General features: G+C 45.0%; 1 protein-coding gene and 1 non-coding gene across 4 annotated transcripts in view; both read left to right on the forward strand.

Moving 5' to 3' along the window:
• The window catches only part of MFSD11 (major facilitator superfamily domain containing 11), a 53,946-nt gene that overhangs the window by 4,932 nt on the left and 36,213 nt on the right, over nt 1-12,801 (forward strand). For all 3 annotated transcript variants that reach the window (XM_030826960.1, XM_030826959.1, XM_030826961.1), the window contains 3 exons: nt 381-439; nt 1,628-1,772; nt 12,065-12,105. In XM_030826960.1, coding sequence (XP_030682820.1) covers nt 381-439; nt 1,628-1,772; nt 12,065-12,105 — 245 coding nt within the window. The remainder of the gene's footprint in view (nt 1-380; nt 440-1,627; nt 1,773-12,064; nt 12,106-12,801) is intronic.
• Nucleotides 10,943-11,048, forward strand: LOC115838412. Its single transcript, XR_004033442.1, has one exon. It is a non-coding gene; the product is annotated as a U6 spliceosomal RNA (small nuclear RNA).

Genomic DNA, 12,801 nt, shown 5'->3' on the forward strand with positions numbered 1-12,801 from the left:
ATTTGATTAGATGCAGATAACTAAATCATGGATTTTTAGAAACAGATTCTTTAAAATTTAGCTTAAGCTTATTTCCAGGGAGTCATTTCCAGAGTTGCAATAAATCACATGTTTCAAAGTGAGTCAATTCTTCTTTGAAGGGTGCCTCTGAATCAGGTTACTGTCACATGGAAGGAGACTGAATTCCATCTGGGGCAGTTAAGTTTATCAGAGTCCAGATGAAGCTGATACTTTTAAATGACTGAGGACAGGTAGATACTTTAAAAGTGATGTCTTTCTGTCTCCCTCTCTTACAACAAATAATGGGAATAATTATTTTTTAAAAACTATAAATATTAAAATAATTTCCCAACATCCTATCCTCCTTTTTCTTCCCCCAGCTTGTTCTTTGGAAATCTCTACATATATTTTGCCTGGCAAGGGAAAACTCAGATATCAGGTTTGTTTTATTCGCGTTGCTTTATTCAGATATGTTCAAAGCATTATAGGAGTTATATAGAAATACCCATTATTGCTTTATTCAAGCATTGTTCTCATGAACCCCGACACCTGAAGTTCTCACAGATTTTAGCTTTTAGTAAGCCTTGTCCTTGGTTTATATTATTATTATTATTTTGAGATGGAGTTTCACTCTTGTTACCCAGGCTGGAATACTATGGTGCCATGTTGGCTCACCACAACCTCCACCTCCCGGGTTCAAGCAGTTCTCCTGCTTCAGCCTCCCAAGTAGCTGGGATTACAGGCCTGCGCAAGCACGCCCAGCTAATTTTGTATTTTTAGTAGAGACGGGTTTCTCCATGTTGTTCAGGCTGGTCTCAAACTCCTGACCTCAGGTGATCCGCCCTCCTCAGCCTCCCAAATTGCTGGTATTACAGGCCTGAGCCACCCCTCCCAGCCTGGTTTCTATTTTTTTTTTTTTGAGACAGAGTCTCACTCTGTCGACCAGGCTGGAGTGCAGTGGCGCAATCTTGGCTCACTGCAAGCTCTGCCTCCCGGGTTCATGCCATTCTCCTGCCTCAGCCTCCCGAGTAGCTGGGACTACAGGCGCCCGCCACCACGCCCAGCTAATTTTTTTGTATTTTTAGTAGAGATGGAGTTTCACTGTGTTAGCCAGGATGATCTCGATCTCCTGACCTCATGATCTGCCCACCTTGGCCTCTCAAAGTGCTGGGATTACAGGTGTGAGCCACCGCACCCGGCCTGCCTGGTTTCTATTATTAAACTAGGATTATAGTTTATGACTATGCTTTAAGTGGCTTCTCAGGGTCTAAGGGAAGGTTATGCTGTGCACAAGCTTATGAGAATACTGTGCACGAGAATACTGTGCACGAGTATGTGGTTCTCAAAAGACTTCTGAATTCTCAGTTGTTTTCTCTGGACCCTTCTTTGATTAAAAGAAGGCGATTAAGCTCTTGTGCTGTTTTTCTTTGGCTTATTCGTATTTCTCTAACTGAAAGACAAAGGTGAAGGTACCCTATTGGTCTCCTTTTCCTAAGTTTTTACTGATGCATTAAAGTAAAAATGTAACGAGGAAGTGTGTTGACAGTTATAAGCAGCCCTTGTACCATGATACTAATTCTGGAATCGTTTGGTCGATACTATCTTGTTTCTTCTTTTTTCTCCTCAGAGAGTGACCGAAGAACAGTGTTTATTGCCCTAACGGTGATTAGCCTTGTGGGGACAGTTCTGTTCTTTCTCATTCGGAAACCAGATTCTGAAAATGTCCTAGGAGAAGATGAGTCTTCTGATGACCAGGACATGGAAGTCAACGAGTAAGATGTTGGAAACATTCTATTTTATTTTAAAATAGATTTCGAGTAGATCTAGTCTAGAGATTACCAACCTGTTTAGCCCTAACTGATACCCAGTACTCTCTGTAGGTTACCACAGGCAAGAGAAGGAAGAAAATAAAGGAGGAGCTGCGAGGGAGGAAGAAAAAAAAGGTCACCAGAGGAAGGGAGGTGGTGAAAAGGTGCACAGGGCATTTGAGTCTATTCCTGGCCTTGCCACTGATGTGTTTGTGACCCTGGACAGTGGCAGCAATTCCTGTCGTGTCTCCAGGCCTCAGCTTTCTCACTCAATCCATATGTTTTCATGGGCAAGGAAATAGAAGGCAGCGTTGACCTTGGTTACTGTTTCTGTGATCCAGCTCTAAAGTTTTCCTGTTCTTGTGGTGTCAGTGAGTGGCAGGGCCAGTGATGGTTGTCACAGATGAACCCTCTTGCACTAACTTACGTAGGCGGTTTTCCCCAAGAGTAGTCCAAATAGGGGAATGAGTATACAACCCTGTGTTTTGTAAAAATTGTAAATTACCTAAGCACATTTCTGTTGCAGGTGACGCTATTTAAGCATGACAGGCTAGTGATCTGCAGTATCATTTAGATTTGAGGAAGGAGAGATGAGAAATTAATCTCTGCCACCCTTGTTTTGCTTTGTTTGTGATACATTGTGAAGATTGCCTTACAGCATTTTATATATTGTTAAAACTTTCACATTGAGCATCCCATGCTGACTTTGTAATCCAGAAAGGGCCTAAAATTGTCCAGTCAGAGGAGCATTAGATGCTCCAGATTTGCAGTAAGTTTGTGTCAAGCAGAAGCAAGGCAGCGCTTTGGTCTGGATATACTGCCATGCCCTGCTTTCTTGCTCTTTATTGTGCTTCACAGACACTGGGTTTTTCACAAATTGAAGGCTTGTGGCAACCCCGCATCGAGCAAGTCTTTCTCTCCTGCCACTTTTCCAACAGCGTGTGGTCACTTTGTGTCTCTCTGTCACATTTTGGTAATTCTCAGAATACTTCAAACATTTCATTCTTATGACATCTGTTATAATCTTATAACATCTTTTATAAGATGTGATCAGTAATCTTTGATGTTACTATTGCAATTGTTTTGGGGGCACCACAAACCAGATCCATGTAAGGCGGTGAACTTAATTGATAAATGTTGTATGTGTTCCGACTGTTCCACTGCAGGCCATCCCCCATCTCCCTCCCTCTTCTCCTGAGACACAGCAATATTGAAATTAGGCCAGTTAATGACCCTACAATAGCCTCTATGTGTTAAAGTGAAAGGAAGACATGCATGTTATTACATGTTATAACACGCATATTATTTACTTATTTATTTATCTTGAGATGGAGTCTCACTCTGTCACCCAGGCTGGAGTGCAGTGGCATGATCTCGGCTCACTGCAACCTCTTCCTCAGCCTCCCAAGTAGCTGGGATTATACAGGCATGCACCACCACACCCAGCTAATGACTAATCAAGACATGACTAAGCTTAGCAAGGAAGACATGTAGAAAGCTGAGATAGGCTGAAAGCTATGCCTCTTGTGCCAAACAGCCAAGTTGTGAATGCAAAGGAAAAGTTTTTGAAGGGACTCAAAAGAGCTACTCCAGGGAACACCGAATGATAAGAAAGTGAAACAGCCTTATTGCTGATATGGAGAAAGTTTTAGTGGTCTGGATAGAAGATCAAACCAGCTACAACATTCTCTGAAGCCTAATCCAGAGCAAGGCCTTCTCTTCAATTCTGTGAAGGCTCAGAGACATGAGGAATCTTTAGAAGAAAAATTTGAAGCTAGCAGAGGTTGGTTCGTGAGGGTCAAGGAAAGAAACCATCTCCATGACATAAAAGTGCAAGGTGAAGCAGCAAGTGCTGCTGTAGAAGCTGCAGCAAGTTCTCCAGAAGATCTGGCTATTATAGTTGACAAAGGTAGCTGCACTAAACAACAGGTTTTCAATGTAGACCAGACAGTCTTACATTCAAAGATGCCATCTAGGAATTTTATACCTAGAGAGAAGTTAATGCCTGGCTTTAAACCTTCAAAGAACAGGGCTGACTCTTGTTAGGGGCTAACGCAGCTAATGACTTGAAGTTGAAGCCATTGCTCATTTACCATTCCAGAAACCCTATGACCCTTAAGAATCATGCTAAATCTACTCTGCCTGGGCTCTAGAAATGCAGTGACAAAACCTGGATGGTAGCACATTTGTTTACGGCATGGCTTATTGACTATTTTAAGCCCACTGTTGAGACCTACTGCTCAGAAGAAAAGGTTCCTCTCAAAATATTACTGCTTGACAATGTACCTGATCAGCCAAGTGCTTTGTTGGAGGTGTACAAGGAGATGAATGTTGTTTTCATGCCTTCTAACAACATTTGTTCTGCAGCCCCTGGATCAAGGAGTAATTTCCATTTTTTTTTTTTTTTTGAGACAGTCTTGCTCTGTCACCCAGGCTGGAGTGCAGTGGCGGGATCTCGGCTCACTGCAACCTCTGCCTCCCGGGTTCAAGAGATTCTCCTGCCTCAGCTTCCTCAGTAATTGGCATTACAGGTTTGCACCACCATGCCTGGCTAATTTCAACTTTCAAGTCTTATTATTTAAGAAATACATTTCATGAGGATATAGCTGCCATAGATAATGATTCTTCAGATCTAAGCAAAGTAAATTGTAAACCTTTTGAGAAGGAGTCATCATTCTAGGTAGGTCACATTAAGAACATCTGTGCCTGGGGCTGGGTACAGTGGCTCACACCTGTAATCCCCGCACTTTGGGAGGCTGAGGCAGGTGGATTGTTTGGGCGTAGGAGTTTGAGACCAGACGGGGCAACATGGTGAAACTTTTTTTTTTTTTTTTTTTTTGAGATGGAGTGTCACTTTGTCACCCAGGCTGGAGTGCAATGGCATAGTCTTGGCTCACTGCAACCTCTGCCTCCCAGGTTCAAGTGATTCTTCCGCCTCAGCCTCCCGAGTACCTGGGACTACAGGCGCCTGCCACCACACCCGGCTAATTTTTGGATTTTTAGCAGAGACAGGGCTTCACTATGTTGGGCAGGCTGGTCTCGAAGTCCTGACCTCGTGATCCGCCCGCCTTGGCCTCCCAAAGTGCTGGGATTACAGGCGTGAGCCACCACACCTGGCGAAACACTTTGTTTTAAAGCACAAACCAGTAGTTACTGGAGAAGGAGTCTGTGAAGGTAAATACCACAGATTCAGTGAAAACTGACCCCCTATTCAGTCAGCACATGTTTGTTGTTGGGCCTAAAGGACAAATGCCGCCCATCCCTGTTTTCAAGGAACTGCCAAGTTGGGGAGGTGGATAAGGGGTTGTGTAAGTGTGAGCAGGCGTTCTAGAAATACTGCTCAGCTTTTGTAGCATTCTCTCTTCCTGAATCGTCTCCTAAATTTGGAGCTTCTGTGTCTTTGTTCTACAAATAGCACAGACTTGTGGCAGCCCTCTTCTATGCCTGAGGGATATAGGCATGCACAAGACAGATAAGTCCTAGTTCTTATAGGACTTAATTTTAGAGGGGGTGGTAGACAATGCACGTGTAAGAAAATAGCAAAGTGAGTGTTAGGAAGACTGTGAAAGGGGGAGAGTTGGGGGTAGAGTGGGGGGGAAGGGGGAGAGGTGGGGAGAGGGGAGAGTGGTGGGGAGAGAGGAGAGTGGTGGGGAGAGGGGGCTGGAGAGTGGGGTGGCTCCCTGAGACCTGCCTGGTGAGACATGAAGGTCAGCGGGTGGCCTTTGCCAAAGCCAGGCAGTGGGAAGGGTGTGGTGGGCTCTGGACTCCAAGAAGGAAGAAGTGGAAGCAGTAGACAGGGTCAGATTATGTAAGCCAAGATAAGGAGATTTGCATTTTCTTCTTAGTGTGATTAGAAGCTGTTGAGGGTATAAGTAGAATTCTGTTTTAAAGGTTCCCACCTAAAGGCCTCACAGAAAAAGATTTGAAGACTTGAAAGATTTGAAGAGCTCCAGAGAGATAGCTCTGTCTGTCTTCTGGCTGGGCACAGTGGCTCCTGCCTGTAATCCCAGCACCTTGGGAGGCTGAGGCAAGAAGATCGCGTGAGCCCTGGAGTTTGAAATCAGCCTGGGCAACATAGCAAGACCTAGTCTCTACTTTTAAAAAAAAAAATGAGCCAGGTGTGGTGGTGCACGCCTGTAGTCCCAGCTACTTGAGAGGCTGAGGTGGGGGGAAGAAGCTTCAGCAAAGGGATTCAAGGTTGCAGTGAGCTGTGGTCATGCCGCTGCACTCCAGCATGGGCAACAGAGCAAGACCCTGTCTTAAAAAAAAAAAAAAAATCTGTCCTCTATCTCAAGTGCGTAATTTGCGTCTCTGAGGACTTATTAGCTGGGTGATCTCTAGGTGTTTCTTCATTGGCAGTTACCTCTATCCTCCTTCTCCCCTCCTCCCTGTATTCTTTCCTTCCTCTCTTCTCTTCTTTCCTCCCTCCATCCTTTCATTTCTTACCTTCCTGCATTCATCCTTTCTTTCCCTTCCCTCTCTCCCACCCCCTCTTCCTCTCTCCCTTCTTTTCTTCCTTCCCCTATATTTGAGGTTCTCTGATATTCCAAACATTGTGCTAAATAAAACAGCAGTTTGTGCATTCATGGAGCTTACTTTCTAGTTGGTGACAGAGAGAAAAGAAACAGGCAGGTTTTAAAAATAGCTTTATTGAGATATAACTCATACACCGTATAATTCACCCATCTAAAGTATACACTTCAGTGCTTTTTAGTATATTCACAGAGTTGTGCGTCCATCATTGAAACCAATTTAGAATATTTTATGAATACTTTTATTACCCCAAAAAGGAGCCACAGGATGGATGTGATGGCCCATGCTTGGCCTGTGGTTCCTTTTCCAGGTAATAAAAATCATAGCACCTTGGGAGGTCGAGACAGGCGGATTACGTGAGCCCAGAAATTTGAGATTAGCCTGAGCAACATGGCGAAACACCATCTGTACCAAAAAAAAAATACAGAAATTAATCAGGCATGGTGGCGCATGTCTGTGCTCCCAGCTACTTGAGAGACTGAGGTGAGAGAATCGCTTATGCCCAGGAGGCGGAGGTTGCAGTGAGCCGAGATAATCACACCACCACACTCCAGCCTGGGTGACAGGGAGAGACCCTGTCTCAAAAAAAAGAAGAAGGAACAATGTATGCTGCAGCCGACCTCGATATGGTTCTTTAAATAAAAAAATAAAGCAGGCTGGGCACGGTAGCTTACACCTGTAATTCCAGCACTTTGGGAGGCCGAGGTGGGCGGATCTCGAGGTCAGGGGATTGAGACCATCCTGGCCAACATGGTGAAACTCTGTCTCTACTAAAAATACAAAAATTAGCCTGGTGTGGTGGCGGATGCCTGTAATCCCAGCTACTCAGGAGGCTGAGGTAGGAGAATTGTTTGAACCAGGGAGTCGGAGGTTGCAGTGAGCCAAAATTGCGCCACAGCACTCTAGCTTGGGTGATAGAGTGAGACTCCGTCTCAAAAAAAAAAAAAAAAAAGCAGAGAAGCAATAGAGAAATATGAGGGTGGGGGGTGGAAGGGGAGCTGTTGCAGTTATAGAGTTGGGCAGGCTGAGAAAGTAACATTTAAGTCAGGGCCTGAAAGAGGTGAGCCAGGTGTGGCTTTTACCTGGAGTGGGATGGTAAGCCATTGGAGGGTTCGAGAGAGGACTGACAGTGATCTAACTTAAATGGTAAACAACTCACTGAATTAAATTGGAAGTGATTTGCAGCTGAATTATTGTATTTTAGTGGCCTGTAGAGTATAAATCAGTTAATTGGGGCCTGAAGGGTAAAATATTGGAATCCTACATGGGATCCTATCCAAGTATAAAATGAGGGTACTACCAGTTAATGGCGTCTAAATAGTATTTGCTTCCAGGGAAGGCATGAGTTTTATGATGAGGAAAAAAGTTTTCTTGCTGGTTAGAGCACACTATTGTTTTGTGTGTTAGTAATTTTTTTTTTTTTTTGAGACAGAGTCTCACTCTGTCTCCTAGGCTGGAGGGCAGTGGCGTGAACTCGGCTCACTGCAAGCTCCGCCTCCCAGGTTCACGCCATTCTCCTGTCTCAGCCTCCTGAGTAGCTGGGACTACAGGTGCCCGCCACATGCCCGGCTAATTTTTTGTATTTTTAGTAGAGACTGAGTTTCACCTTGTTAGCCAGGATGGTCTCGATCTCCTGACCTCGTGATCCGTCCGCCTCGGCCTCCCAAAGTGCTGGGGATTACAGGCACGAGCCACCGCGCCTGGCTGTGTTTTAGTAATTTTTTAACTTAATTGGCTCACCATTAGATTCCTTTTATTTCTTAAGTTAACAAAATCTTCTTTACATTACTTTTTTTGGTAAAAATGCCATTTAGAGATACAGGAGTAGACTTGGCTGTTAGGATAGGAAATGTAATCTTTTTTTTTTCTTTTGATACGGAGTCTCGCTCTCTCCCCAGGCTGGAGTATGGTGACATGATCTAGGTTCACTGCAACCTCCGCCTCCCATGTTCAAGTGATTCTCCTGCCTCGGCGTCCCAGGTAGCTGGGATTACAGGCACCTGCCACGCCCGGCTAATTTTTGTATTTTTAGTAGAGATGGGGTTTCACCATGTTGGCCAGGCTGGTCTCAAACTCCTTACCTCAAGTGGTCCACCCGCCTTGGCCTCCCAGAGTGCTGGGATTACAGGCGAGAAATGTAATCTTTCAAAAATCTTTTGGCTGGGCGCGGTGTACACCCTGCTCACATTACACCCTGTAATCCCAGCACTTTGGGAGGCCGAGGCGGGCAGATCACGAGGTCAGGAGATCGAGACTATCCTGGCTAACACGGTGGAAACCCCGTCTCTCCTACAAATACAAAAAAATTAGCTGGGCGTAGTTGCGGGCGCCTGTAGTCCCAGCAACTTGGGAGGCTGAGGCAGGAGAATGGCGTGAACCTGGGAGGCGGAGATTGCAGTGAGCCAAGATCGCGCCACTGCACTCCAGCCTGGGTCACAGAGCAAGACATCATCTCAAGAAAAAAAAAAAAATCTTTCTAGGATGGATGTGATGGTTCACACCTGTAATCCCAACACTTTGGGAGGCTGAAGTCAGAGGATCACTGAGCCCAGAGTTCCAGACCAGCCTGGCAACCTCGTGGAACCCTATCTCTGCAAAAATTTAAAAATTAGCCAGGCATGGTGGTGCATGCCTGTAGTCCCAGTTACTCGGGAGGCTGAGGCAGGAGGATCACTTGAGCCCAGAAAGTCAAGGCTACACTGAGCCATGATTGTGCCAGTGCATTCCAGCCTGATGACAGAGCAAGACTTGGTCTCAAAAAAAAAAAAAAAAAAAGAAAAGAAAAATCTTTAAAGATTAAGGAAAAAATATTTTTTAAAAACTTTCTTATAATTTTATTAACAATTATGCTTAACTTGCATCATCTTATTTAATTCCCACGGGTAAGTCGTAGCCATCCCTATTTGATGAATGAGGAAATAATACTTGGAGAAATGAAGTCACTCGTCTAAAATCACACAACTAATTAGTGGCAAAGCCAGGCCTCTGACTCCAAATCCCTTGTTTCAACCAGTAGATCATTGTGCGTCCCAGCCATGTCACAAGGAGGGCATTCATGGTTCTGAAGAGTGTTATTGAATATGATTCTAGTATAATTAAAAACTTATTTCTCCAGCTGGGCACGGTGGCTCACGCCTGTAATCCCACCACTTTGGGAGGCCGAGGCGGGTGGATCACGAGGTCAGGAGATCGAGACCATCCTGGCTAATACGGTGAAACTCCGTCTCTACTAAAAATACAAAAAATTGGCCGGGCATGGTGGCAGGCGCCTGTAGTCCCAGCTACTCAGGAGGCTGAGGCAGGAGAATGGCGTGAACCCGGGAGGTGGAGCTTGCAGTGAGCCGAGATCGTGCCACTGCACTCCAGCCTGGGCGACAGAGTGAGACTCCGTCTAAAAAAAAAAAAAAAAACTTATTTCTCCAAAGGAATCATAGAAGGAAATGTCTGCTTTATGAAAATTGCAGATTAATGAAGGCACATGGTATCAATAAGAACTCTGCCATCCTCAGTATTATAGCTTAGGCGTGTTGTTGCTCAGTCCTCAGACAGCTGCAGTTGCTCTGTATATCACCTTATATAACCCACTTCCGTTTCCCATTGAAGAGAAAATGAGACATAGGATGTACAATGATCTAATGTTAGGCACTTCCTTGACTTCATCAATCTTGGTGGATGAATAAGAAAAATACATTTTAAGCTTTGGAGCATGATTTCAAGCACTCAGTAGTGTTTCGGCAGTAGTCTTGGTAAACTGGAAAAGTCAGGGATTTTTTTTTTTTTTTTTGAGATGGAATCTTGCTCTGTTGCCCAGGCTGGAGTGCAGTGGCGTGATCTCGGTTCACTGCAACCTCCGCCTCCTGGGTTCAAGCAATTCTTTTTTTTTTTTTTTTTTTTTTTTTTGAGGCGGAGTCTCGCTCTGCCGCCCAGGCTGGAGTGCAGTGGCGTGATCTCGGCTCACTGCAAGCTCCGCCTCCCGGGTTCACGCCATTCTCCTGCCTCAGCCTCTCCGAGTAGCTGGGACTACAGGCGCCCGCCACCACGCCCGGCTGATTTTTTTATATTTTTAGTAGAGACAGGGTTTCACCGTGGTCTCGATCTCCTGACCTCGTGATCCGCCCGCCTCAGCCTCCCAAAGTGCTGGGATTACAAGCGTGAGCCACCGCGCCCGGCCTCAAGCAATTCTTATGTCAGCCTCCTGAGTAGCTGGGATTACAGGGGTGCACCACCACACCCTGCTACATTTTTTTGTATTTTTAGTAGAGATAGGGTTTTGCCTTGTTGGCCAGGCTGATCTGAAACTCCTGACCTCAAGTAATCCGCCCTCAAGTGATTAGCCCGTCTTGGCCTCCCAAAGTGCTGGGATTCCAGGCGTAAGCCACCGCACCCTGCCCAAGTCTGTGATTTGACCTGCCTTGTATGGATAAATGAAATTGCAGGTTACGATGAAGACCCACCTCTCTCAGCAGGGCAGGAGATAGGCATGAATCCTTGCCTTGGTAATGTTCCGAAGGTAAATATTAGTATAGATTTTAAAATACCCTTCCCTTTTAAAATCTGAGATTTGATGCCATTGTTGGTATAGAAACATATATAAAAATCTTGTGCTCACTTCGGCAGCACAAATACTAAAATTGGAACAATACAGAGATTAGCATGGCCACTGCGCGCAAGGATGACATGCAAATTCGTGAAGCATTCCATATTTAAAAAAAAAAAAATCTTGTCACATGTTGGTTACAGGACATCCAGTTCCCAAAAACACTTCATCAGAAAGCACATAGCAGTTGTCACCTGTCAGTGCTTGAATTTTGATGTGAAGCCAATCGAGGGTACAGTACCTGTCAGCGTCTCTTGGTTCTCGATACCCAAACAGTCATAGCAGCAAGGAGATGAATGAAAGCTAACTTCAAGAAAGCCTTCATGATACCACATCCAAAGCAACCACCTCTCAGGATGCAGAAAATAACAAAAGTCTCTGACGGGTTTTAATGCCAAAGAACTTATTTTTCATAGTAAGGGTGGTAGAATATTGAGTACTCACAGATTATTTTCACAATTTGAAGGTAACAGGGTAGGCCAGGTGTGGTGGCTCATGCCTGTAATCCCAGCACTTTAGGATGCTGAGGCAGGTGGATCACTTGAACTCAGAAGTTCAAGACCAGCCTGGGCAACGTGGTGAGACCCCGTCTCTACCAAAATTACAAAAAATTAGCTGGGTGTGGTGGGACCCACCTGTAATCCCAGCTACTCAGGAGGCTAAGGTGGGAGGATGGCTGGTAGGAGGATCGCCTCAGCCTGCGAGGTGGGGGTTGCAGTGAGCCGAGATTGCATCACAGCACTCCAGCCTGGGAGATGCAGTGCCACCCTGTCTCAAAAAAGAAAGAAAGAAAGAAAGAAAATGAAAGTAACAGGATAGAAGGTATTTCTGTACTGCCTGAAGTATCATTTCTGAGAAAGACGTGCATAAACATGTACAATAAGTATAATCTGAAAGAATCATCTTCCATAGTTAATAGAGAAGTGCCCAGGTAAGACTTTAAACACCTGGAGCGAGGGCGTGGCCATGAGGGACACCCTGAGGCAAGGAGCATTTGAGTCACTGGAAATGCATCTGAGACCTGGTATAGGACAGGGTTTTTACGAACGTAAATGAAAATGTGATCGTATTTTTGTTCTTTTATTTTCAAAAAGAAAAACTTCTTTTTCAAATTTTATTTTCTCAGGTCTGCCCAGAACAATCTGACAAAGGCAGTAGATGCTTTTAGTAAGTATTTTCTGTATCTGAAATGCAAGAACTGTTCAGGAACAACTTCGGCATTTGCCTTTCCCCTTTTCCCTGGTAACTTTGGATTGATGACACCCCAGGGTTTGCATTTTTCCAGGTATGCTGCTCTGAAATATATTGATCTTCCTTATCAACATCTCTCTAACATGGGGGTTGTGAGGGATGGATGATGGTATGACTGCCCACCTGCCCAGGTGTGTGAGGGAAGTGGAAAGAGGCTGCACAGCACTCAGATTCTCGCTGAGGTTGAGAGTCTCCTGGGATTTTTGCAGGGTAATTAAGAGCAGATTGTGGCTGGGTGCAGTGACTCAAGCCTGTAATCTCAGCACTTTGGGAGTCCAAGGCAGGCAGATCACCTGAGGTCAGGAGTTCGAGACCAGCCAGGCCAACATGGCGAAACCTCTTCTCTACTAAAAATATAAAAAATTTGCCAGGCGTGGTGGTGTGAATCTATAGTCCCAGCTACTCAGGAGGCTGAGGCAGGAGAATTGCTTGAACCTGGGAGGTGGAGGTTGTAGTGAGCCAAGATTGCCCCACTGCATTTCAGCCTGGGTGACAGAGGGAGACTCTATCTCAAAAAAAAAAAAAAAAAAAAAAAGAGCAGGTTGCTTGCTACTTCTTGGAGCAAAGCAGTAGTTCCAGTGACCCAGAAGGTAGTAAGAATAATCATGTTCA

This window comes from Nomascus leucogenys, chromosome 14, assembly GCF_006542625.1.
Source record: "Nomascus leucogenys isolate Asia chromosome 14, Asia_NLE_v1, whole genome shotgun sequence".
Classification (NCBI taxonomy): Eukaryota; Metazoa; Chordata; class Mammalia; order Primates; family Hylobatidae; genus Nomascus; species Nomascus leucogenys.